The sequence below is a fragment of the Protopterus annectens genome, chromosome 8.part0 (genome assembly GCF_019279795.1).
Source record: "Protopterus annectens isolate FY-2018-M chromosome 8.part0, PAN1.0, whole genome shotgun sequence".
Classification (NCBI taxonomy): domain Eukaryota; kingdom Metazoa; phylum Chordata; order Ceratodontiformes; family Protopteridae; genus Protopterus; species Protopterus annectens.
In genome coordinates this window covers 262203845-262229656 of record NC_056741.1, presented here as the reverse complement: position 1 = coordinate 262229656, position 25812 = coordinate 262203845, and the positions used below count along the sequence as shown (strand labels likewise).

At 44.4% G+C, this 25812-nt stretch overlaps 1 protein-coding gene across 8 annotated transcripts in view; it reads right to left on the bottom strand.

Annotated features, from left to right (window-relative positions):
- The window catches only part of GATAD2B (GATA zinc finger domain containing 2B), a 1632840-nt gene that overhangs the window by 120293 nt on the left and 1486735 nt on the right, over positions 1-25812 (bottom strand). For all 8 annotated transcript variants that reach the window (XM_044079739.1, XM_044079738.1, XM_044079745.1 and 5 more), the window contains one exon: positions 24817-24937. In XM_044079739.1, coding sequence (XP_043935674.1) covers positions 24817-24937 — 121 coding nt within the window. The remainder of the gene's footprint in view (positions 1-24816; positions 24938-25812) is intronic.

Genomic DNA, 25812 nt, shown 5'->3' with positions numbered 1-25812 from the left:
CTTTTAACAAAACGTGAACTACTACGGCAGCTGAAACTGAATGCTTTAAGAAAACCGGGACTAAATTATTATTGCTCCATAAAAAGCATACTAGATCTCAGAAAACTGCCCCATTGTTTAAAAGACTGACATTGGACTGATTAATGCTGACAATATTTACTTATATTGTGTTTAAAAACAAATATCAAACGTTTACTTCTTTTAGCACTAACTCACAATGTTATAAAGGACATACTGTAGGTGGCTCATACATACATTAATCATTTTTGATGGCTCCACATTAAATTCTACATTAGATTTTAAACTGAATACTTCTGTTACATTTTTTCCTTTTAGGTAATGAAAGTCTGATAGTGCACACAATGTGCATGGGCCTAGTCTTTTTTTTTAGGTTGCAATTACACGAGTGCAGTCTTACACTCTCTGTTTTCAAAGTTAGTGCCACACTTTAACAAATCCGCAATGGCCTTAGTGCTTTATTTTTAACATTTATCACTGTATTACCACATTAGCAACTATTTTCATGTTTTTTCATCCTACTTAGGTTTCCAGTTGTATACCTATACACATATTCATTCATATTATCACTTGTTTTTGACACTCAAACCTGATGAAGTATATATTTGATATGAAAGCAATCTTTGTTAAAAGATGTACATTTATTAATATTTACTCTGGTAGATGTCTATTGGTAGATCTTTTTGTTAGTCAGTCAGTCATTTTTTAGTTAGTTTGCATTCTTAATAATAAAGTTTTGATTAGCTGGTTAGCCTGTACAAAAGAGATTGTAATTTGTCTCTAGCTTTCTAGTTTCAGTTTTACGTAGCACATAGGGTTGCCAGGTTTCTTTGCGGCTAAAACTGGACTAAAGTCACGCCCCTCGCTACACACATAACTCCACCCATTCCCACCCCCCTCTCCCACCCATGCCCCACCTATTTTGTGACATCACAGTGACATCAGCTGATGGGACCACCCACTTTGATGACTTAAGCCGTTTTAAAGGGAGAAAAGAACACAGGCGGCACTAATTGCACTGCTAGGCTGCTGCAGATGTAAGTACCAGTATTGATGAAAAGTGTCAATATGGTGCATTTTTCTCCAGTTATTTATTTTCTATGTTCCTAAACCTAATTATGGATGATCCATGGAGATAAAAGGTCAAGAGCTAGCAGCCTGTGCACATGGTGGTAAATCTGATTAAAAAAATCCAAAAAAAATGTAAGCAGTTATCTTTGCTATTAAAAAATTGTAAGTTTTGATTTACCCCATAAGAACATTTAAGTCAATAACATCACTTTACTGCTCATTCAGAAATGATGATCTTAACATTCCCTTGCATTTTGAAAGTTCTGTCAAATACTGTTTGTACTGGGCGTGGGACAGGTACTCAGTTGTTAAGATGTAACATATTTTCCGTTTCGTACTTCGGATTAGGAAGTTTCAGTCCTTGGCTGCGCCTGTATTGGGTGGGGTTAATTGAGCTAAGTGTTACTGCCCCTAGTGTGATATTTCAGATGCTAGTACTTAAGATCTTGTACTGGGTCCGACTGACCTCCCACTCTTTTCTTTACATGTCACATATGCAAAAATGGGATAAAGGGTTGTGGATGAATGGATTTCTAACAGGTGACATGTTTTATGTTACTTTCAAAGTATCGTCATAATCTCAGAAAAGCACACATACTTTAAAGAGTTTCATTAATGTTTTCTATATCGCCAAAGTTGCGGGTTAAAACAGGTAACTTCCTACAACAATGCGCTCTAATACAAGTTTACGAAGATGCAGACTGGACCGCTATGCAGTTGTAAAATGGCAATAAGACTGAATGAAAGATGACTCAAGCCTCTAGATCTAAGAAAGATGCGTGGAAAAGAAATCACATGCAGCTAGCACACTTGCCATTTTCTGAACATGGCAAAGAGATAGTTTTATTTTCAATGTGGTCCCTTGCGACAGAATTAAGTAAAAGCAAAATAATGTTGGGTAACTGCAAGTGCCCAAAAAGCAAGATGCACAATTTGTTTCATGGAATACGGTTCAACATAGTAGATGAGGATAATACAAATCAAGACGTGTTAATTGCTAGCAGTATTACACTGCATGGTGAAGTTCTAAAATCAGTCTGAGTGTACTACAATGCAACACTGGGCAATGTTGGCAGAGTGCTTAAGCATTTTAAATCTTGCTATAAGATTTCTTTTGTCACTGCTTGGTAGTTGGTAGGATAATGATAGCTAAAAAAAAATACCATTTTCCCACCGTGGAGTACTGCCTTCCAGTGATATCTCTGCAATCCGTATAGCAGAAAATAAAATTTGTCCATTTGTATTACATCACTGCCACTTAAGTTAATGTATGTACTGTCTAAACTATGTAGCTACCAGGAATACTGAAGTTAAAAGCATTTCATTGTTGTGTAGTAGCTAGTAGTGTATCGTACCGCTCCCGTTCGAGCTGGATACATTTACTTTCTCCTCTCCTCTGGCGGCACAAAAAAAAACGGACTTCATGAGTTTAAATTTTTTAACTGGACAATTTGTCTGAAAACCGGACAGTTCGGTCAAAAACCGGACAGCTGGCAACCCTAGTAGCACAGTCTCTGATTACACTATGGTGTTAAGGGGGAGGGGAACTTGGCTAAAGGAATGATTTTAATGTTTTTGTTACTCTTAACAGAACCACCCTCTGTAACAACTCCCTTGCTCCAAACAACCTGATTACATATAAATAAGGAATGTTTTTGATGCTTTTCATTATACTCAACTAGGATTGCTTGTTTGTGTGTTTAAATAAAGGTTATTCAATTTTTAACTCAACTGTGGACTGCCTATTTCCTATTTGATTATTCTGTAGCATGTATTTTACAGTTTGATTTTTATTAAGTGAACTAAGTGCATAAAATAATTTAGGAAGTGAACATCACACTGCACAGTTTCTTCTTCGTTTATAGTATTTAACCAACTTTTCACCACTGATACTGTGACTACTTGTACACTGATCCTAATCATTGGATGTTAAACAAATCCTTTTTGTGTTCAGTACTGCTGTTTGCCATTTTCAACCTCAACACATAATTACCACCTACATACAGCACAACAGGACTAGCGTTGGGCCCAAGCAAACCAATTTCTTCACTAAATTTTTCAGTGTGGTATGGAATCACTTACAACTGCAGGAAGATGAACGATAACTTTCCATGTCACAGGATGGAGAATATGTCCACATCCATGTCAATCTCACCCCGGTGCACTGAGCAGAAAAGGGTAGGGTCATGTTCTCCTGAGTGGAAGAAAGCTATATTTTAGAGTGCCCCTTTTCTGCAAGATCTGGGCAACAAATAGCCTATGAACCTGCAGACTAAAGGAGTGGCTTGGAAAGTCTGTTATCTCATTCATTTTCCCAGTGATGTAAGTGGTAAAAGTGGTGCTGCTCCTTGGGGAGTTGAGAAGGAAAGGCCTAATAAAACATTATCAATCAATCCATTGTGCAGTGGCTATACAAGCACTGGGGCAGAAAGTTTGGTTCCTTTTTCAAAGAGGTACTACCACAGGAGTAAACTCTCTTACCATACCTGTCCACTGTCCAATGCATTTTGCTCCTTTTCAGCTGACACAGGGTCAAAGCGCTATTGTTTTTGGGACCTATGATAGACTGAAGAGATCACAAAGTCTGCAAAGATGCTTAGATTTGAGCATGTAAATGGTGTCTGCCAATAATAAGCTCACAGGGGCAGAGTCTAGGCGCTTCCACAAGAATCACTGATGATTGGCTCCATAGTTGGGGGAAGAGTTTAGGACTCCTTGAACTTCCTTACCTTACATGCAGCAAGTCACTTCTAGGCAGATGGAATAAAATGCAAGACCAGCCTATGCTGGACATCAAAACTGTTACACCCATTTAAAGGAGGAGTCAATGGGTGGGATAATGGTGGACGTGTTACCCTTGTCCATTTCACAAAGTAGCCTCCACGCCCTCAGACTCCTCACAGCAGCCACAGTAGGATGAAGTCCTGCATTCTCACATATCCCTCGGGTATGACAAGGTATGTGCAATGGAAAAAGTACAGTTGCGTACCTACCATAAATGTAGATGTTCGAGTGTATTCACTGTTGCAGTCATTACTCTTGGGTTATCCAGCTGGTAGGCTACCCGCGGTCGGCCAGAATTCCAAAGTCTAGGTTTGGCGTCGGTTGCTGTCGCTTCCTCCCTGACGTCAGTGCGCCAGGAGTATAAAAGATGCAGCCAACACCATTTTCTTCAGTTTTTCTTGCACTAGATGTCAGGTGCCCCAAATAGGTAGGCTGAAAAATATAGCAATAAGAAATGCATGCACAAAAATAACATTTCCTTCATCTACAAGCAAATACACCAAAAAGGTTGTATAGGATAGATAAGTGCAGATAAGTCCCAGCAAAGAGAAGGGGGATGGTGGGTGGGTAAACCTGGACTGGAACAGTGAATACACTCGAACATCTACATTTATGGTAGGTACACAACTGTACTATGTTCATCGTATTTCACTGTTGCAGTCATTACTCTTGGGTTGAATCCCAAAGCTGAGGATGGGTGGCTGGGATAAATAGGATTAGGAGAAGCTATGAGGCCCTGCAGAACTGCAGTGGCGAAGCCTGCACTGGACTTAGAGTAGAGAGGCAAGTGGTAGTGCTTTGTAAAGGTGTGCACAGAACTCCAAGTTGCAGCCTCTAAGATTTCTTTGGTTGGTACTCCTCTGAGGAAGGCTGCTGAAGTGGCTGCTGCTCTGGTGGAATGAGGCCTAATGCCCTTAGGCACTGATTTGCCATGTTGAGAATAGCAGAAACAGATGCAATGGCCTATCCATTTAGAAATAGTCTGTTTTGAGATAGCCTTTCCTTGTGATCCTGCAGCATATGACACTAAAAGTTGCTCAGTCTTTCTGAAAGCTTTAGTTCTATCCAAGTAGAAGCATAACTGCCTGTGTATGTCCAAAGAATGCAGAATTTTCTCACCCTTGTTCTGTGGATTTGGTTAAAAGGTAGGCAAGTGAATGGTTTGATTAAGGGCCACACTGGACACCACCTTAGGCATAAATGTGAGGTTTGTCCTCAGAGAAACCCTGTCTGGATGAAAAATGATGAAAGGTTCCACAGCCATGAGTGCTTGTAACTCCGAAACTCGCCTTGCAGAGGTTTTGGCTAGGAGCAGAGCTGTTTTCCAGGATAAGAATTTAATATCCGCTGTTGATGCTGGCTCGAAAGGAGGCAGTGTGAGCTTTTCCAAAACATAATTGAAGTCCCAGGCCGGAATTGGTGGTCTCCTTGGAGGCCTAATGTTTTTGGCCCCTCTGAGGTTGCCTTATTAAAGGATGAGAAAAGATAGGTGGTTCCGTATTGTAATGTGTGGAAATGGCAGAGGCATGAATCTTAATTGATGAGAAAGAAAGGCCTTTGTTCAGCATCTCAGTTAGGTATTGTAAAATCTGAGGAATATTTGGTACAGATGTGTCAATGCCTTGTTTCTGGTTCCAAGCACAGAATCTCTTCCATTTTTCTGCATAAGAGTTTCTGGTACTGGGCCTCCTGGCCTCCAAGATAACATCCATAACAGTTTTTGAAAGAGGAGTTTTCTGAATGGCTACATTATCCGCCATGCTGCCAGATTTAAGGTCCTGAGTTGACTGTGCAGGATCTGATTATTTTGTTGGGTCAGCAAGTGAGAAGTTTGAGACAATAACCATGCTGGACCTTGAGACAAGCTCTTTAGGATTGGGTACCAGTGCTGGCGTGGCTAGTCTGGTGCAATCAGAATCATATTTGGCTTCTCTTGTCTGACCTTTAGGAGTACTCTGGGAAGGAGAGGCAGTGGGGGAAAAGCATATACATTTTCCAGCTGAATGAAAGGGCGTCTACTTTCCATGCTTGCTTGTGGTAAATCCTTGTGCAAAATCTCTGCAACTGACAGTTGTGGGGGGAGGCAAATAGATGTCTGGGCATCCCCATTTCCTTGTTATCATCCTGAAGACTTGTGGATCCAGTTTCCATTCGTGAGGATCCATGATGTTTCTGCTTAGTTCATCTGCCAGAGTATTTGTCTTTCCTGGCAGGAATTGTGCTTGCAGGTGAACTTGAAAAGCCACTGCTGTGTCCCTTAAGGTCATTGCTTGTCTGCAGAGGGGGTAAGAATGAGTACCTCCCTGCTTGTTTATGTACCACATGACCGTAGTGTTGTCTGTCTTTATCAGTAATTGTCCTGGATGAAGCAGGTCCTTGAAAGCTGTCAGGGCATTTTGAACAGCTAGCATCTCTTTTTGATTGATGTGAAGATGCATCTGGTTTGTAGGCCATGTGCCCTGAATACATTTTCCTGCCATTTGGGCCCCCCAGGCATAATCCGATGCATCCGTTGTCAGTGTCTGTCTGGCTGTGGGTAAACTGAATGCAGACCCTTGTTGGGTGACAGGCTTCTTCCCACCATTGAAACTCCTGTTGAAGGCAGGGAATGAGTGCAACTACTGTCTCCAGGCTGTGGCTGTGGCAATGCTGAGTCCAAACACTTTTCAGATACCACTGAAGTTTCCTCATATGCAGTCTGGCATATGGAATTAGTAGAATGCAGGATGCCATGAAACCCAAGGCCTGCAGGATTTTCCTTACAGATAGTGGGTTTTTGTTGCCAATTTCTTGAAGTAAGTGGTCAGTTGTTTTTGCTTGTCTGGCGTGAGATACGCCATCTGGGCAGTTGTATTTAAGCTTGCACCCAGGAATATTATCTCTTGAGAGGGCACTAGTTTTGATTTATTTTCGTTTACTGTGTACCCTAGGCCAATTAGTAATCTTTTTAAAAACTCCAGATGCTGTAGAAGAGTGTCTTTGTTCTCTGCTTGAATTAGGCAGTCGTCCAAGTAGGGATATATTTGAATTCCTTTTTGTCTGCAAAACACAATTACTGGTGCCAGGCATTTTGTAAAGACTCTGGGTGCAGAAGATAAGCCAAAGGGCAGTGCAGAGAATTGGTAATGCATTGAGCCAGTTATGAATCTGAGGTATCTTCTGCAAGATTGTCTTATTGGGACATGCAGGTATGCCTCTTTTAGGTCCAAAGTTACGAGCCAAGCCCTCTTGCCCAGCATGGGCAGTAGCTGCTGAAGAGTCAACATCTTGAAATTTGGAACTTCCAGAAACGTATTTAGTATAGACAGGTCCAGAATTGGTCGCCAGGTTTTGTCCTTCCTGGGTACTAGGAAAAGTCTGGAGTAAAATCCTTGCCCCTGCTCTTGTTTTGGTACTTTTTGAATGGCCCTCATGTCCATGAGGGCCGTAATTTGTTTTTGTGCCTCTGCCCATTAATTGAGTGGCAGGTCTGGCATGCCCTTTGACCTTGGTAGAGTGTGAAAATGGAACCTGTAGCCTTGGGACACTATGTTCAGAACCCGTTTGTCTTGGGTAACCATTTGCCAATTTGATGAAAAAGTGCTAGTTTTCCCCCTAAGGGGGCCGTCAAAAGAAAACTGGCAGAGGAAAGTCATTGGGACTGTTTCCTGTAAGGCTGTGATTTGTCTTCTCTGCTTTTGGAGGTAGGAGCACCCCATTGTTTAGGTCTGACTGAACCTTGGGGCTGAGATCTACCTCTGGGACATCTATATCTGCCTCTTTGTGGTCTGTCTGACACTGGAAAGGACCAATTTTTAGAGGGCCAGTTCCTGCTACACCTGGGTGGCTGTACCTGTAAGAAATCCTTGACTGTCTGCATGGATTTTGCTTTATCCTCCATTTTTTTCAACACCTCTTCTGCTTTAGTACCAAGCAAAGTATCATGCTGTAATGGTGCATCTAATAATTTTGCTTTAACATGATCAGGCAGATTTTGTTCCTTTAACCAAGCATGCCTTCTAATAACAGAACCTGTAACAGAGCAAGGGGCCTCCAGTGAATCATAACCACATTGCAAAGTATGCTTTCCCACTTGTTCAGTTGCAGGCAATAAATCCTGCAATTCCTTGGTCTCTGAACATTCAGTATTTGTCAACATTTTTTGTTTAAGTAGTGACATTAAATATTGCTGATATTTAAGCATATGAAACTGACAAAAAGCCCTTACAGCCAGGGTGGCAGAAGTGTAAACTTTTTTCCCCATCTGTCTAGAGCCATAGAATCCCTATCAGAGGCGACAGGGTTTTTTGCAGTGGATAACCCCCTTGGGACCCTGAGATATAGTTTCTGGGTCTGCTGTGGGGTTTTTATATAGGAATTTATGAGAATCCGTGACCCTGTAGTATCTGTCTGGCTTAGCAGGTGCAGGGGGTAAAGAGTCAGGGGACAGTCCGGACTCTGAAAATACATCATCTACAATGTCTAGAACAGGTGGAATAGCAAGGAGTCTGTGCTGAGGAAGATGCAGGAAGTCTCTGAGCCTTTTCTTAGACTCAGAATAATCTTGGCTCTCCCAGTGGAAATGCTCCCTCATAGTATGCAGTGTTTCCCCAAAAGAATAGTCCTCAGGAGGAGAGGCGGAAGGAATGGATTCTTCAGCATCAGAATCCTCATAGGGAAGCATGGAGTAATCCTGTTCAGAAGAGGAATCAGAGGAAATAGAAACCTGATCAGAAGAATCATACTCTGTCTCTCACCTAGGCCTCTTATCAGGAGGGGGATGGGAGCCCCTGATTAAAGTAATTAGGTCTTCGGCCATTTTGAGCATCTGTTTTTTAGGCATGGAAGTCTGAATAGGAGAATGCTGTACGTGTTTCTTTGTCTTTAGTGCTTTAGTCTTTGTCTTTGAAGCTGAAGATGGCTTAACATATAGTTGTGTAGGTCTGAAGACACCCTCAGAAGCCGATGCCTGCTCAGTGGCTCCGGACCCATCTGAGGGATTGATTTCCAAGTGTCCAATAACTTGAGTTTCCAGAGGCCCAGTCGGCTCCACGTGGGAGTCGGAAGCGGCCTGTGGCTCTGAGGAAGCGGGCGCCAGGGGCTGCGAAAGCACCTCACTGAGAACCGGCGACTGGCCTAGAAGAGGCTTCGTTGTCAGTTTTGGACCTCGGATGACTATCCTTGTCCTTGTGTTTTTTTGTAAAATCCGGTTGTCGGCTGTTCCGCCGGCATTATATAATTAAATCTTCGGCCAAAGTAATGAAATGCAAAATCGAACCGACGCTTGATAGTGTGTTGGTTGAATCAAGCACAAAACCGACAGCTAGCAACGTTGTGATCAGGGCCTATACAAGGAATACAGTAAGAGTGAAAATCCTTATGAGGTATTTGCTTCCCACAAGAAATACAATTGTTAACTTTTTCTGACATCGGTCTGGAGCAAGAAAGAAGTTTCCCTAACGGGGTACTTAGCTTTAATGAAAACTTCGGTTCTGAAATTCAGATTTGAAAATTCCAGGAGTCGGCCGACTGGCACTTGAGAACTGCTTTTGCTTCAGGCACCGCGCGGCAAGAATGACTGAAGAAAATGGCGTCGGCTGCATCTTTTATACCCCTGGCACACTGACGTCAGGGAGGAAGCGACAGCAACCGATGCCGGACCTAGATTTTGGAATTCTGGCCGACCGTGGGTAGCCTGACAGCAGGATAACCCAAGAGTAATGACTGCAACATTGAAACACGATGAACATCATGAAAGTGATATGTCCTGAGTTTTGAGCAATGTAAAACCAATAGGTCCCAAGTGCAGAAATTAGAAGTTATGTACCTATCATAACGTTCCATGTTAGTTGTCTTCTTCTCGCCTTCTTTCTTGCTGGATGGGTTCGGAGCCGATCCTCGTCTCCGACTCGGCCACTCTAAAAGTTCGAGAGCTAGTTCCACCGGCTCGAGGCTCCCCTATATCCCACAATGCTAGGCGGTAACTCCTCAGATCTCGTTTGAAAGCTAAGCCCAGCAAGGAAATTCCATAAAAGGAACAAAACAAACTCCTCTAGGTCTGTCCAGGCTAGGGGGAAGGAGGGTGGGACGCAAGAAAGAAGGCGAGAAGAAGACAACTAACATGGAACGTTATGGTAGGTACATAACTTCTAAATGTTTAGTTGTCTATCTTGCCTTCATTCTTGCTGGATGGGACCACGTCCCTAGCACCTTGTCCCGGGTGGCCTATCGGAACAGACTCTTGAGTACAGTGGAACCAAAGTTGGCTCGGTCCCTAGAGGCCAAGTCCAACTTATAATGAGAAATGAAGGTATGGGGAGAAGCCCAAGTAGCTGCAGAACAAATCGAATCAACAGGCAGCCTATCTTGGAAAGCTATAGATGTGGCTAAAGCTCTAGTTGAATGAGCCCTGGGTTTGGATGGCAACTGTTGATGTCTGATCTCATAGACAAGGGTAATCAACGAAGTAAGCCATCTAGAGAGAGATACTTTAGAAACTGGAAGGCCCATTCTACCTTCTGCATAAGAAACAAACAGTTGATCAGACTTCCTGAATTGTTTGGTCCTGTCTAAATAGTACCTAAGTTGGCGATGAACGTCTAAGCAATGTAATTTTTGTTCTGACCTGTTCAATAATTAGGGAAGAACACAGGAAGATCAATGGTTTGATTCAAATTTGCCAGTGAAGCTACCTTAGGCAAAAAGGACGGGTTAGTAAGGACACCCTATCCTTATGAAACAAAAGATAAGGGTCGACTACACAGAGCATGGAGTTCAGAGACTCTTCTAGCTGAAGTGATAGCTACTAAAAAGAGTGTTTTCCAAGATAGTAACTTCATTGAACATGAAGCCGCAGGTTCAAAGGGGGGAAGAATTAAAGACGCTAGAGCCAAGTTGAGATCCCATTGAGGAGGAAGATCCCTGATAGGTGGTTTGAGGAGAAAAACTCCCTTTAAAAAGGCTTTGCAGAGTTTGTGAGACATAATGGAGGACTCTGAGACTCCAACATGAAAGTTCGATATTGCTGCCAATTGAACTTTGATGGTAGACGGAGACGAACCTGAGTGGAAAAGTTCGGCTAGAAAGTCTAAAACTGATTGAATGGAAGCAGTGAAAGGATCTATATTCTTTGACTGCGCCCAACAGGAAAAACGTTTCCACTTACTATGATAAATCTTCCGAGTGGAAGATTTATGAGAGGCTATCAAAATATCTCGAACTGAGTTAGATATTAGAGGAAGCCTGGCTAGAGCTGGAATTGGAGGAACCACGCTGTGAGGTTCAGAGAAGGGAGGGAGTGGTGCAACTGACCCGACTGATGGGTCAAGAGGTCTGGAACTGGGTCCAGATGCCAAGGTTGCTCCAACAGATAACGGTGGAGAAATGGGAACCAAACCTGTCGAGGCCAGTAAGGGGCAATGAGGATCATGGAAGCTTTCTGAGTGATGGCTTTCTATATTAGCTGAGATATCAGTGGGAAGGGAGGAAAGGCATACAGAAGTCCCCGGGGCCAATCGTGTACTACAGTGTCTCTGCTGGGGTGGCCTGGTTGGGGAAAGAGGGTGAAAAAAATCGTCGCACTTGCTGTTTTGGGGAGTAGCGAAAAGGTCGCAGCAAGGCCGGCCCCACTTTCGAAAAACCTCCTCCAACACTGAATTCTTCAGAGACCACTCGTGAGGCATGAGAATAGCTCTGCTCAATTTGTCTGCAATCACATTGGACTTCCCGGGAATGTGCGTTGCTAACAGAAACCGCTGAGAAGAAATCGCCCATTGCCACAGTCTGAGTGCCTCTCGACATAGGGGGTAAGATCTGGTTCCGCCTTGTTTGTTGATGTACCACACTACAGACATATTGTCTGTCTGAATTGCTATTGTTCCCTTGGGAAGAGAGTCTTGTAAGGCTTGCAACGCTAGAAGCACTGCTCTCATCTCTAGGACATTTATGTGCAAGTGGCACTCGAAAGGTTGTCACATGCCTTGGACTGTCCTGCCCTGGTAATGCCCCCCCCACCCGATCAAGGAGGCGTCCGTTGTCACTGTAGCAACCGGAGGGGAAGGGACGAAAGGTCTCCCTAGGTGGAGCTGGGGAGATGTGATCCACCAAGAGAGATGATTCTTGCACGATTGTGTTATCCGAATAGGATGGGACATTGGAAGTCGTTGGAAAGACCATTGTGTGAAGAGCATCCATTGTAAGATTCTCATATGGAAGCGAGCTAATGGTAGAAGAGGAATGGCCGCCGCCATAATCCCTAAGACCTTCAGGATCAATCTGGCTTTGACTTTGTTGCTCTGCAAGACAAGAGAGACCTGTCTGTGTATGTCTGCTATTCTCTGCTCTGTGAGTCTGGCTGACATGTTGACTGTGTCTAGATTTGCGCCTATGAAGGTAATAACATGACAAGGCGACAAGACAGACTTTTCGTAATTTATTGAAATGCCTAGTGTTTGACATGTGTGAAAAGTGTAGTCTCTGGCAAGAAGCAAAAGATGTTTGGTGGGGGCTGTAAGGAGCCAGTCGTCTAAATACGGAAACACCTGGAATCCTTGTCGTCTCAGGTGAGAGGCGACCACTGCCATGCATTTGGTAAACACTCGGGGGGGCTGTAGTTGAGACCAAAGGGCAGGGTCCTGAACTGGAAATGACTGGTTCCCAGCTTGAAGCAGAGGAATCTCCTGGAGCGTCGACTCATTCCGATGTGATAGTACGCATCCTGGAGATCTATTGAGCACATCCAGTTGTCCCGCTCTAAAAGGCGTAGAATGGACTGCAGCGTGACCACCCGGAACTTTGTTTTCTTAACAAACTTGTTCAAGTTGCTGAGATCCAAAATGGGTCTCCAGTCCCCTGTTTTCTTTGGAACCAAAAAGAATTTGGAGTAGATTCCGGATCCTTGTTGGTCTGCTGGAACTGGTTGAATGGCTCTTTTTGCAAGCAGCTTTGAAATTTCTAGTGCTGCTTGCTCCCTTTGACTGGGTGGAACGTCTGGAAGGGATTTTTTGGATTGCTTTGGAATGAAAAGGAATGGGATTCTGTAGCCTTCAGAAATGATAGACTGTACCCACTTGTCTTGAGTTAGGGATAGCCAGGCTTCTGGGTACAGAGATAATCTTCCCCCGACTGCCTCCGAAGGTGGACAGTCGGGCAACACCTCAGGGATGCTGAAAGGGCTTGTCGGAAAAGGTTTCTCGACTGCCCTGATTCTGCGGGCCCCCTCTGCCTCTAGGACGGCGCCTACCATTATTGTTCCCCCCTCTGCCTCTAGGGGAATCGACTCTGTCGTCAGGCAAATCTCCCTGAGATTGTTTGGAACCACATCTTTCCCCCCTTCTGGCCTTTGGGGTAAGGCCTAGAAGGAGTAGAAAAACGGACTCCGACGGCAGAGAGAGTTTTGCCATCAGACTCGCACCTAGTCAGGGTTTCCTTCACTTGAGGACCAAAGAGGGATGATCTATCAAAAGGGGAGTTAGTGAAGGACGCCTTGAAAGGGTCCACAAAGTTACATAGCCGCATCCAGGCGTGCCGACGCAAGGCCACACCAGTACCTGCCGCTCTACTCGCTCCATCCACCGCATATGAAAGGAGGCGCATGGAGGAGTTAGTTATAGAATTAAGGGTCGCCAGCTGAGAGTTCATCCTATCCTGAAAACCCGCAGCTGTTGGGTCCTTTAACATTTCGCTCGCTTCCTTGAGCAAATCCCTCTGAAGACGAGTGAAATGACACAGGTAATTCAGCGAGCGCATAGTAAAGGTCGCTGACGAGAACATCCGCTTCCTGTACCTGTCCATAGACCTAGACTCTTTGTTAGGAGGATGAACAGGTACTGAAGGATCAGCTAACTCCTTCTTGGTGGCCGCAGCCACCACCATAGCATCAACAGAGACGCCTTTGGTGAAAAATTCCTTGGGGGCAGTGATAAATTTTGATGGCCTCCTGGGGGTGGGTTCCACTGAGTCAGGAGCCGTCCAGGTCTTCTTTGCCACCACTTGCATGAGGGGATCAAAGGGAGGGGACACCCAGGAGGTGGAAGGGCGAGAGCCAAACGCCTCAAGATGCACCGATGCATCCTCTGAAGGGTTGAGGGCTGGCCAATTCCCCCTCTGTTTTAAGATTTCGAGGATGTCTACAAAGGAGACATCTTCAGAGGGGGAACGAGGGGAACCTTCAGAATCCTCTAAATCAGTGTCAGAGGTGACAGACTCAGGGGAGTCAATGTGCTTCCTCTTGCACTGCCTCTTCCTAGGGGGCTCTCCTACTGGGTCAGGAGAGGCCAAGGAAGAGGAGGAGATCCCCACTGGGGATACTTGAGGAGCTGGCTCTCTACGGTCCGGGATGAGAGAGTGAGCAGAAATCACCGGAGGCACCGTGGAGGGAGGGGCAGACGGAGCCGACTGTGGAGTTGAACCAGGTTCTAACACACTCCTCATGACCTCGAAGGCACCCCTGTCAGGCAGAGCCAGAGGTCTCCGCTCCGAAAAGCTGAAAACCTCCCCCGGCACCGACAATGATGGCTCCGAGGCCGATGTCGGAGCCGAACTCACTAGCGCCGAAGCACCGAGAGGGAGAGCGGGGTCGGACAAGGGTCCGATGCCACTCACCCCCTCGGAGCCGACGAGGGAAGTCCAGCGCCGAGATTCTTCCAAGGAAGACATCGGAGCAGATGACGGCACCGAAGACAACGGTATCGGTTCCGACGCCACCACAGTCTCGGGTCCGAGCTGCCCCGGCTCCGAACTCAAAGGAGTCAGAGGAGGAACATTCTGAGTAATGGGAGTAGTCCTCGACTGTTGAGTCGGACTTTGAAGCATCTGGGCCAGTGCCTCGGACTTAAGAAGTCGACTCACTACCCTCTGAAGGTCATGATCTGATAGTCTCGACGACCTAGAGTGAGATCTATGGCTCCGTTCAGACAGCAATGGTGATGCTGGAGCCGAATGAACGGAGCCGATAGATGGTGATCGGGATCTTTTTCTGGAGGTCGGTTCCGACAATTTTATCGAGCCGACTCAGCATCTTCCTCGGCCGGCGAGGAAATAGTAGGGACATGAGTTCGAGAGTCATCGGCTCCGGCCGGAGCCGATGTTCGGACAGCCTTCGGAGCCCCAGAAGACGACTCAGGGACCGGAGCTGAAGATCTGGGAGGCTTCGAGGGTTTACCCGAAGATTGAGTCGGGGGACCCTCAGGCTTCAATAAGCCCCTTAGAATGAGCTTATTTTTACGCTCCTGCAGGACTCTAGGGCTGAAGCATGGCAAACAGTACAAGAGTCCTGCAGGTGCAAAGGTCCCAGGCAGTATACACAAGAAGTGTGACCGTCTGTCAGAGACATCTTCTGACAGCACGAGTCACACTTCTTAAAGCCTGAGACCTTTGATTACTTAGACATGTCTAAGAAGAAAAAGTGTAACCACACACACACACACACACACACACCGATTACACTTATTAAAAGTTAGATTAAACTTAAATTAAATTATAAGTAACTTAGAAAATTAAATCCCTACAAAACACAGTCACTCCAACTACTAGGAAGGGAGGGACTGGGCCTAAAGCCCAAGGGAAGAACTCTAGTGAGTTTAGGAAAAAAAGGTGGAAAAATTAAACTAAGAATGGAAGGAATTACCTAATTTATAAAAATATGAAGAAAACTAACTTAAAAGAGGGGTCTATCTAAGATAACTAGTCGTTTTTAAAACTAACCTGATGAGCCGGTTGAAAAGCACCTCGATCGCTATAGTGGCAAACGAGATCTGAGGAGTTACCGCCTAGCATTGTGGGGTATAGGGGAGCCTCAAGCCGGTGGAACTAGCTCTCGAGCTTTTAGAGTGGACGAGTCGGCTCCGAACCCATCCAGCAAGAATGAAGGCGAGATAGACAACTTAACATCAAAGGTTCACTTCAGGGTTCAGCTATGGATTCAAACTATATTCCTTAAGGTTACCTCCTTGGACCTGTGACTCAAATTCACACTAGAATCAAGCATCTGTTAGACTGCCTTGGTCTTGAGCCATGGCAAGGCAACAAATGAAGATGCCTCTCAACTGTGTATGGCTGGGCCTAGAGGTAAGCATGCTATAAGAGGAAACCACAACCTGTGAACACCAGCAATCTGTGACCAAACAATCTGCTTCTCAGGATCAGACTGCATGGCTATGAGCTCTAGCCAAACATCTAAGGAACCAGTGGTGTGCCCACATGATGGGAGCTTGGAGATGTGTCTTCTCCAATCCTCTTTTCCTCTGCTGAAGTGGAGGGATGCCATGGACTCTCGTCTTTACTAGTCATGGCAATGTCAGCACTTCTGATGTATTGAAAGATGTTTATAAAAGTGGAGAACTAACACAGGCTGCAGTTTATGCTATTTGAGGACAATTTCAGTACCTGCAAGTTCTTGAAAAATATTTCTTAAATGGAACTAACTCCTGAAGGTCTAGGCCTTGACTTACCCTCCAAGTTTCAGCCTTTGTAGTGATGCTTTAGCCAATGACACAGGCCACATGGGGGACCTACCTTCTAGTCACTGTACAAGGAGCTCTTGACTATCTCCATCAACCTTGTCACAAAGTAGTCTGAAAAGCTTTTCTTTACAATGTCTCTGGGTGGCAGGGGTTGAACCTTTGGTACATATGGCACTGTCTGAATTGCGCCCCTCTCTGAGAAGTTACAGATAATAGTACAGGTCTTGACTGGTAATTTGATGGCTACACAGACACTGATGACTTATAAGACATGCAAATCTAGGAACCTCAGCAAAGACAGCTAGGCTCAAGATATGAGCAACGTGAGTGGTGAAGAAAGTACAGTTTTGTACCTACCATAAATGTAGATGTTTGAGTGCTAATACAGCTGCAGTAATCACCGATGGGTTCTCTGCCATCAGGCAGGTCCTCGGTCGGCCGAATTCCAAAGTCTTGGTCCGGCGTCGGTTGTCGTCGCTTTCTTTCCTGACGTCAGAGCGACAGGGGTATATAAGACACAGCCGACGCCATATTCTTCAGTCTTTCTTACCCCAGATGTCAGGTGCCCCCAGAAGGAAGGCAATACATAAATTATATATATATATATATATATATATATATATATATATATATATATATATTCAAGCAATGCAATGTAATCAAAAAAACAGTAGTTGCAAGCAAATACACCATAGAAGGATAACCCCAAATTAGGTTGCAAGAGGAGGTGTTAGCCACTAGTCCTTTACCAAGAGGGGAAGGAGGAAGGGAAACCTGTACTGCAGCTGTATTAGCACTCGAACATCTACATTTATGGTAGGTACAAAACTGTACTATGTTCATTGTGCATACAGCTGCAGTAATCACAGATGGGTAGAATCCCAAAGCTACGCACAGGGTGGTAGGCACTAGGTGGAACTGGGATGAGCCAGAATGCCCTGCAACACAGCAGTGGCAAAGCCTGCTCTAGTTTTGGAATATAAAGGCAGGTGGTAGTGTTTTGTGAAGGTATGCACAGAACTCCAAGTGGCTGCCTCCAAAATATCTTTGGTAGGAACTCCTCTGAGGAAGGCTGTAGAGGTAGCTGTGGCCCTGGTGGAGTGTGATCTGATGCCTGTAAGGACAGATTTTCCATGATAGGAGTAACAAAACCGTGTGCAGTGGCCTATCCATTTTGAAATTGTCTGTTTGGTAACTGGCTTCCCTTGAGCTCCTACAGCATAGGACACAAAAAGTTGTTCTGATTTCCTGAAAGGCTTTGTTCTGTCCAGATAGTGATGTAGCTGTCTATGGATGTCTAAGGAGTGTAGCAGCCTTTCCCCTTTGTTTTGAGGATTGGGGTAAAAGGTAGGTAAATGTATGGCTTGATTTAAAGCTACCCTGGATACCACTTTAGGCATAAATGATGGGCTGGTTCGAAGGGAAACTCTGTCCTGATGGAAGATGAGAAAGGGCTGCACAGCCATGAGGGCTTGTAATTCCGAAACCCTACGAGCTGAGGTAATGGCCAGAAGGAAAGCTGTTTTCCAGGACAAATATTGCAAATCTGTTGAGGCAGCTGGTTCAAAGGGAGGCAATGTTAATTTTTCTAAAATGTAATTAAGATCCCAGGCTGGCACTGGTTGTTTCCTTGGTGGTCTTATATTCTTAGCCCCTCTGAGGAACTGTCTTAAGAGTGGGTGAGAGAATAAGGGTGGATCCGTGTTGAATTCTGCAGAAATGGCTGAGGCATGGATTTTTATGGAGGAAAATGAAAGTCCACTGTTCAGCAGCTCAGCTAGATACTGTAGTACCTGAGGCAAATTCAGTTTTCTAGGGTCCTGGCCTTTTTTCTCATTCCAAGAACAAAACCGTTTCCATTTTGTGGAGTAAGCCTTTCTAGTAGATGGCCTTCTGGCCTCCAAAATGACATCCTGCACCTCTTTGGGGAGTAGGGTCTGTTGAGGTGTTAAGGAATTTTCCATGCAGCGAGATTGAGTGTTTTCAGCTGGCTGTGAAGAGTTTTGTAGCTGTGCTGAGTCAACAGAAGAGGCATTACAGGTAGGGGCCAGGGAGGAGTATGTGTTAGGCTCCTCAGAAGTGGATACCAGAGTTGTCCTGGCCAGACTGGAGCAATCAGTATCATCTTCGGTCTGTCTGCTCTTGCTTTCAAGAGCACCTTGGGCAGAAGAGGCAGAGGTGGGAAAGCGTAAACTGTCCATGCTGTCCAACTGAATGAAAGGGCGTCCACTCTCCAGGCCTTTGGATGAAAGGTCCTTGAACAAAACTTTTCCAATTGATGATTCCTGTGGGAGGCGAAGAGATCTATGTCTGGCCTCCCCCACGCTTGGATTATCTTTGTAAACACTTGAGGATGCAACTTCCATTCGTGTGGATCTGTCATACTTCTGCTTAGATCGTCTGCCAGCGTGTTTTCCAAACCTGGCAAGTACTGTGCTTGAAGTTCGATTTGCCATTCCAGAGCCAAGTTCCAAAGTGTCATGGCTAGTCTGCACAGGGGGTATGAATGTGCTCCTCCTTGTTTGTTTATGTACCACATTACTGTGGTGTTGTCTGTTTTTATCAATAATTGTCCTGGATGCAGGAGGTCCTTGAAAGCTGTAATTGCATTTATCACTGCTAGCATTTCTTTTTGATTGATGTGAAGGTGCTTTTCTTTTTGGGACCATTTCCCCTGAATGCAACTGTCTGTCATGTGCACTCCCCAGGCGTAATCTGAGGCGTCTGTTGTGATAACTTGATTTGCTTGAGGCTTGCAGAATGGGAGACCTGTGTTTGTTTGACATGCTTGGGCCCACCATAGAAATTCCTTTTGCTAACATGGAATTATTGGTATTATTGTTTCCAAACTGTGGCTGTGCTGAGACCATAGGTTTTTTAGGTACCATTGAAGTTTCCTCATATGCAACTTTGCACATGGGATTAAAAGAATGCAAGATGCCATGAAGCCCAGAGCCTGCAGGATTTTCCTTGCAGTAAGCCTGGTACAATTTGCTAGTATATTTTGAAGTACTGCGTTAGTTGCCCCTGTTTTTCTGGCGTAAGATAGGCCATCTGGGTGTTTGTGTCCAAGTTGGCACCCAGGAAAGTTATTTTCTGAGATGGTGTTAGCCTGGATTTCTCTTTGTTGATTGTGTATCCCAGAAAGTTCAGTAACTGTGTTGCATAAGCCAGATGATCCAGAAGTATGTGCTTGCTGTCCGCTTGGATCAGGCAGTCATCCAAATAAGGGTAAATTTGTATCCCTTGAAGTCTGCAGTAGGCAATTACTGATGCCAGGCATTTCGTGAATACTCTGGGCGCAGTAGATAAGCCAAAGGGCAATGCAGAGAATTGATAGTGGATTGAACCTGCAAGAAATATGAGGTATCTTCTGCAGCTTTGTCTGATTGGGACATGCAGGTATGCCTCCTTGAGGTCCAATGTTACCAGCCAAAACCCCTTGCCCAGCATGGGAAGAAGCTGCTGTAATGTGAGCATCTTGAATTTTGGTACAAGTAAGAATGTGTTTAGGATGGATAAGTCCAAAATGGGTCTCCAGTCGGTTCCTTTCCTTGGTACCAGAAATAGCCTGTAATAAAAACCTTGGCCTTGTTCGTGAGTAGGTACCTCTTGAATAGCTTTCATGTCTATGAGCTTTGAAATTTGTAGTTGTGCCGCTGCCCTTTGATTGTGTGGCAGGATTGGCATGCCTCTCATTTTTGGTAGAGTGTGAAAATGAAATCTGTAGCCTATGTCTATAACGTCCAGGATCCATTTGTCTGTTGTGACAATATGCCAATTTCTTGTAAATAATGCCAGCTTTCCTCCTAAGGGTGCTGCCAGCTGAGACTTGCTTGTCATGGAAAGGAGGAAGTCATTGGGTTTGTTTCCTATATTGTTGTGCACTGTCTTCGCCACCTCTTGGTGCTGGAGTTTGCCATTGCCTGCCTCTATATGATCCTTGTGATTGTCCTCTGCCCCTTGAGCGCCTGTATCTACCTCTTTGGGGCTTGTCCGTGGCTGGAAAGGACCAGTTTTTAGAAGGCCAATTTCTGCTAAAAGCGTGGTGGTTGAACCTGTAGAAAAGCTTTGACAGATTGCATAGATTTGGCTTTTTCTTCCATTTTCCGTAGTATCTCCTCAGCATTAGTACCAAATAGCACATCCTTTTGTAAAGGAGCATCTAGTAGTTTAGCTTTCACATGATCAGGCAAGGTTTGTTCCCTAAGCCATGCATGTCTACGAATAACTGATCCTGTAACAGCAGCTCTACTTGAGGCCTCTAGGGCATCATAGCCACATTGTAAGGTGTGTTTACCCACTTGTTCTGCACTATGCATCATATCCTGCAACTCCTTCAAATCTGGTTGTTCAGGTTGAGACATTTTATTTCTTAATTGTGATAACAGAAACTGCTGATATTTAAGCATATGAAACTGACAATTTAAGGCCCTCATGGCTAGGGTGGCCGAGGTATACACCTTTTTTCTCCACCTTTCTAAGGATCTTGACTCTCTTTTGGAAGTTAGTGGATTCTTAGCAGTAGAGGCCTTCATTCCCTTGGGGGCTTGAAAAATGGTTTCAGGGTCAGCATTATGGCTTTTGTACAGAAATTGGTGAGAGTTAGGAACTCTATAGTACCTATCAGGCTTGACTGGGGCAGGAGGCAGGGAATCCAGATTAAGGCAAGCCTCTGAATAAACATCATCCAGTATGTCCAAGACAGGAGGTATCGCCAGAGGTCTGTGTTGAGGTAACAAAAGAAATTCCCTAAGTCTTTTCTTGGAATCAGAAAAGTCTTGGCCTTCCCAATGGAAGTGTTCCCTCAAGGTGTGCAAGGTTTCCCCAAAAGAAAAATCCTCAGGAGGAGATACAGAAGGAATGGACTGCTCTGCATCAGAATCTACAAAAGGGGAGAAAGAGTGTTCCTCTACATCAGAATGATCTGAAAAAATGGAGCCCTGATCAGAAGAGGGAGAATCTTCCTCCACTCTGGGTCTCTTGTCTGGAGGGGGTTGGGAACCCCTGACAAGAGTAATTAAATCCTCAGCCATTTTAAGCATCTGCTTTTTAGGCATGGGGCCTGGAGATGGGCCCTGTGTAACAGGCCTCTTGGGATGCCTGGCTGATTTGGACTTAGTAAAGGCCTTAATGGAAAGGGAAGATGAGGGTGTGAAGACACCATGGGTGGAAGTGGACCTGTCCACATTAGGAGGCTCAACGCTCACAGTGGCTTTGGTGGTTGTAGTCTGGGTATGGGCCGAGGTACCTGCGGTCTCGGTTACAGTCGGTAGTCAGGGACTGCATAGGCGTCTCGCTGAGAACCGGACCACGTGTAGCCGGTTTTGGCGTGGTGTTGGTGGGGACCGCGGACCTTGCGTGTCGGTCCTTGTCCTTGCATTTTTTGGACAAAACGGTAGTCGGAGTTTCCGACGATATTTTATAATCAAAGGCTTTACCGAAAAAGTGTTGGGCGAACTCCGCCCGACGCTTAATAGTGCGCTTATTGAAAGTAGTGCAAAAGCTACAGCCCGAGACGTCGTGGTCTGGGCCTAAACAAGGTATGCAGAGGGAATGGAAATCCTTATGCGGTATTTGCTTCCCACAAGAAATACAATTGTTAACTTTTTCTGACATCGGTCTGAGGCAAGAAAAGTTTCCCGGGTGCCAGCTTCAATGAAGACTTCGGTTTCCAATTTTTCGTAAATTCAGGAGCTGGCCGACCGGCACTTGAGAACTGCTTCTGCTTCGGGCACCGCGCGGCAAAAAAGACTGAAGAATATGGTGTCGGCTGTGTCTTATATACCCCTGTCGCTCTGATGTCAGGAAAGAAAGTGACGACAACTGACGCCGGACCAAGACTTTGGAATTCGGCCGACCGAGGACCCGCCTGAAGGCAGAGAACCCATCTGTGATTACTGCAGCTGTATGCACCATGAACATCAACAGGCAGGATTTGGGGGTTCAGCATGCTTATGCTACATCATGTGACATCACTGTAGGTGCTGGAACAGGTGTGTCTACATTCTTGAGTACGGTATCTTCAAGAAGCTGGTCACCAAATTTTGACTACTGAAAAAGACCACCACCAAAGTCCCAATTAAACAGCTACTTGATACTGGACTCAAGTATTAGGCCCACAAAATACATTCCCTCAAAATAAGGTCTGTTACAGTGAGACAAGAAAAACACTATCAAGATTCAGAAATCTAAATGACAGAAAAATAATTCAAGGGGCTGCAGAGAGAAAAAGACACATGCAGTACCACTGTATCGCTGAACACTCAAGGGATGATGCTAGTACCCTGTAAACTTATGGCTAAATTATGCAATCTGTCCTTTGCAACTAATGTGCAGCCAAAGGACCAGAGGATTGCAAAGGTGAGATAGAGCTAAGTAACTAAAGACCAGTAATTCTCATTAAAGAAAAATTATGTGGAATAGGTTAGCAGGAGTTCCTGAAAGCTAAAATTTGTGCAGGTGGGCAAAAGCATAGCTTCATGCGGCAGATGTTTTGTAAATCCAACAGAATCCATTTCTAGGAATGTGGCACCAGTAATATGGACAGAGGACTCTCAGTAGATGAGTATATACAGAATTTAGCAATGCTGCTGACACCAATCTACAAAGAAGAGTGTTGGTGAATAAAAGGGTAACTAGTGTGGCCCAGAATATTCTGGCATTTAGAAAATGACTCAAAAAGTATGGCAGTTAGGAGTTAGTTGTCTAAGTAAACTACAAGTGGGGTACTGTAGGGTAAAGGGTAACTGGTTGAGAATCAGAAAGTGTGCCAACAGTAACAGGGGCTTCAATCAACAATCTCTAGCAATAGCTTTAAATGTAAATGCAACTGGCTTATGGCATGAGTGGCATATGAGCAACAGAACAGCTGTAGCCAAAACAGATACAAGGCTACATCACAATTAACTGGAAAGCAGACAAATCAGATTCTCATCTGCCAGCATAATTAGCACTCATAATCAGAGAGAGACATTAATGAATAGTTTCTGTATTTTAAGCTAGTTTATTCCTCGCTGTGACCAGAAACAACTGTGTCGAGGAGTCATGCTCAGATTCATCAAGATGAAATATGTCTGACTAGTTTTGGTATACTTTACTGATGTATTTTGCCAAGAACCACAACTAAAGCCTTGATCTACTGCAGTAACTCAAATCTAAATCAATATTTTATAAGGAAATCAATCTCCAAAAAAAAAACAACCTCCATGCACAGGGCTTTTCCTCTACACACTCTTACCTGATCTCCATAGTCAATATTGACTTCAGCCCATTCAATGGGGTCTATATCAGATTGTCGAAGTATTCAAACTTCGAATCACTGAAGATCGAACTTTAGTGATCGAAGTCTGAAAACTTCGAATTACTAAAAAAAAAATTTAAAACAAAAAATGTAACACCTGTAGGCTGTAAGCAGGGGGCAAGCACCCCTGCACCCCCACACCCCCGCTACTTAAATATACCAACTCTGAAATCGTACTTCAGTGCAGTACAGTGCGAAAATGGAAGATTTCCATTTTCTACACTGTAGCGCAATCTCGGAGTTGGTATATTTAAAGAGCGGGGGGGGGTACAGGGGGGCTTGCCCCCCCTGCTTACACCCTTTTGTTTCTTTTTTTTGTTTTAAAAATGATTTTTGTAGTCATTCGAAGTTTTCAGACTTTGATCACTAAAGTTCGATCTTTAGTGATTCGAAGTTTGAAAACTTCGACAATCTGATATAGACCTATTCAATGGAATGGGTTCATCAGGCAACAAAACTATACACAGACTACATAAAATGCAAGACATATAAAGAAAATATACTAAATAAACAACACTACATGTGCATCAGACCAACATCAAAATCCTTGTTCTCCAGAACATGTGTAAAAGTACCACAAAACACAGCATATCAAAAACAGTGCTACTTATGAGGAATTTGCATTATCAGCCTCTTCAGAGGGGGTCAGTTACCATGTTGCTTTTTGAATGCAGGTAACTAAGTGGCACAAAACTACCAAATATTTTAATCAATAAAATGTTATGAATTTAGAACATCTTAACACAGAACAATAAACTGACTCCCTCCCACACAAAAAAAAAAAAAACTTACTGAGCAGCCACCTGCAGTGTAAACACCACACAATGAATGGCCAAACATATAAACCAAAACACTTTACACTTACTAATCAACAAAGCAAATCTAAACAAATACTACACTTAAAATACTTAACAAGGGAGGCAAGCTCCCCACACCTCCCATATAAGGGGCTATGTTACTGCATGATCATGAAGGAAAGGGAATAAAAGTATTAAAACTGTTCCTTTACACCATGCCTCTGCAGTCTCACCTTCTCCAGTACTGTTGACCCTTAAAACAATGCAGAGGCACTGCTCAGCCACTGAGACATTCAATCAACAGCAGCTGTTATAAAACGGCACCTTTTTACAGTGGGACTCGGAATGCACTCACTTGTCCTACATTAAGATGTCCTGATGCCACTTTCTACAATACACTTACCTGGCATACCAAGGAGACCACCTGCCACTGACAGCTGAGGGGCCTGAGCGAAGCTTGAAAGCATGGTTCGTGCGGAGGTGGGGAGCCCATGCTGTAAAGATGGTTGGGGTTGTGGAGGCTGCTGTAAAAGACAGAAAAAAATGAAAAAGTGAGCTGGTATTCAGAGCTCATATCACATTCAAAATGTTACTTTTGTCTAACATACAAGTACAGTTGTGCATGTTAACTTCTCATGAAAGTAGATGTTCAAACAGATCACTGTTGCAATACCAAACAGGTACATGGGATGTATCCTGCCAAGGATATTGGACACCCATCCAGTCTACTAAAGCTATGGGCACCATCCTTATGAACTATATGCCCGCTGATGCAGGCAAGCCTGCTGATATAAGGATGGCACACAGACACCAAAATTCAAACCCTTCTTTCCCGTAAACCATCCTATAGAGCCAAATGTGCACAACATCAGGTGGTTGTCAAGCTGGAAAAAAAAAGGAACAAATGTTAACAAGAACCCGACCGCAGCCAGAGGTAGACAGGAAAAATAGAATGGGAGAAGGAGGGAGGGTGTTAGTACAGCAAATGTGATCTACTTGAATATTTACAGTTAATGGTAACAACTTACACAACTGGTTTATGCTCATCATTGGATCACTGTTGCAGAGTAGCACATAGCTAGATAGGACGACTGTCAAAGCTTAGGAAGCAAGGCAAGATATACCAGGGCAACAGTCCAGATGACTCTGGAGAACAGACCAAGCAAGTCATATTCTGGCCTTGAGAAAGGAGTCCATTTTACAGTGTTTAATGAAAGAGTGCACTGATAACCAAGTTGCTGACCTGACTCTAGAGTCCACCCCTTTCCAAAATTCCCCAGAAGTTGCTGCATCTCTGGTGGACTGAGCCTTGACATTATGAGCAAGTATTTTCTGTGCTAACAGTAACAAAACTGAATAGCCTGAGACAGCCATCTGGAAATAGTTTGCTTGAAGGGGA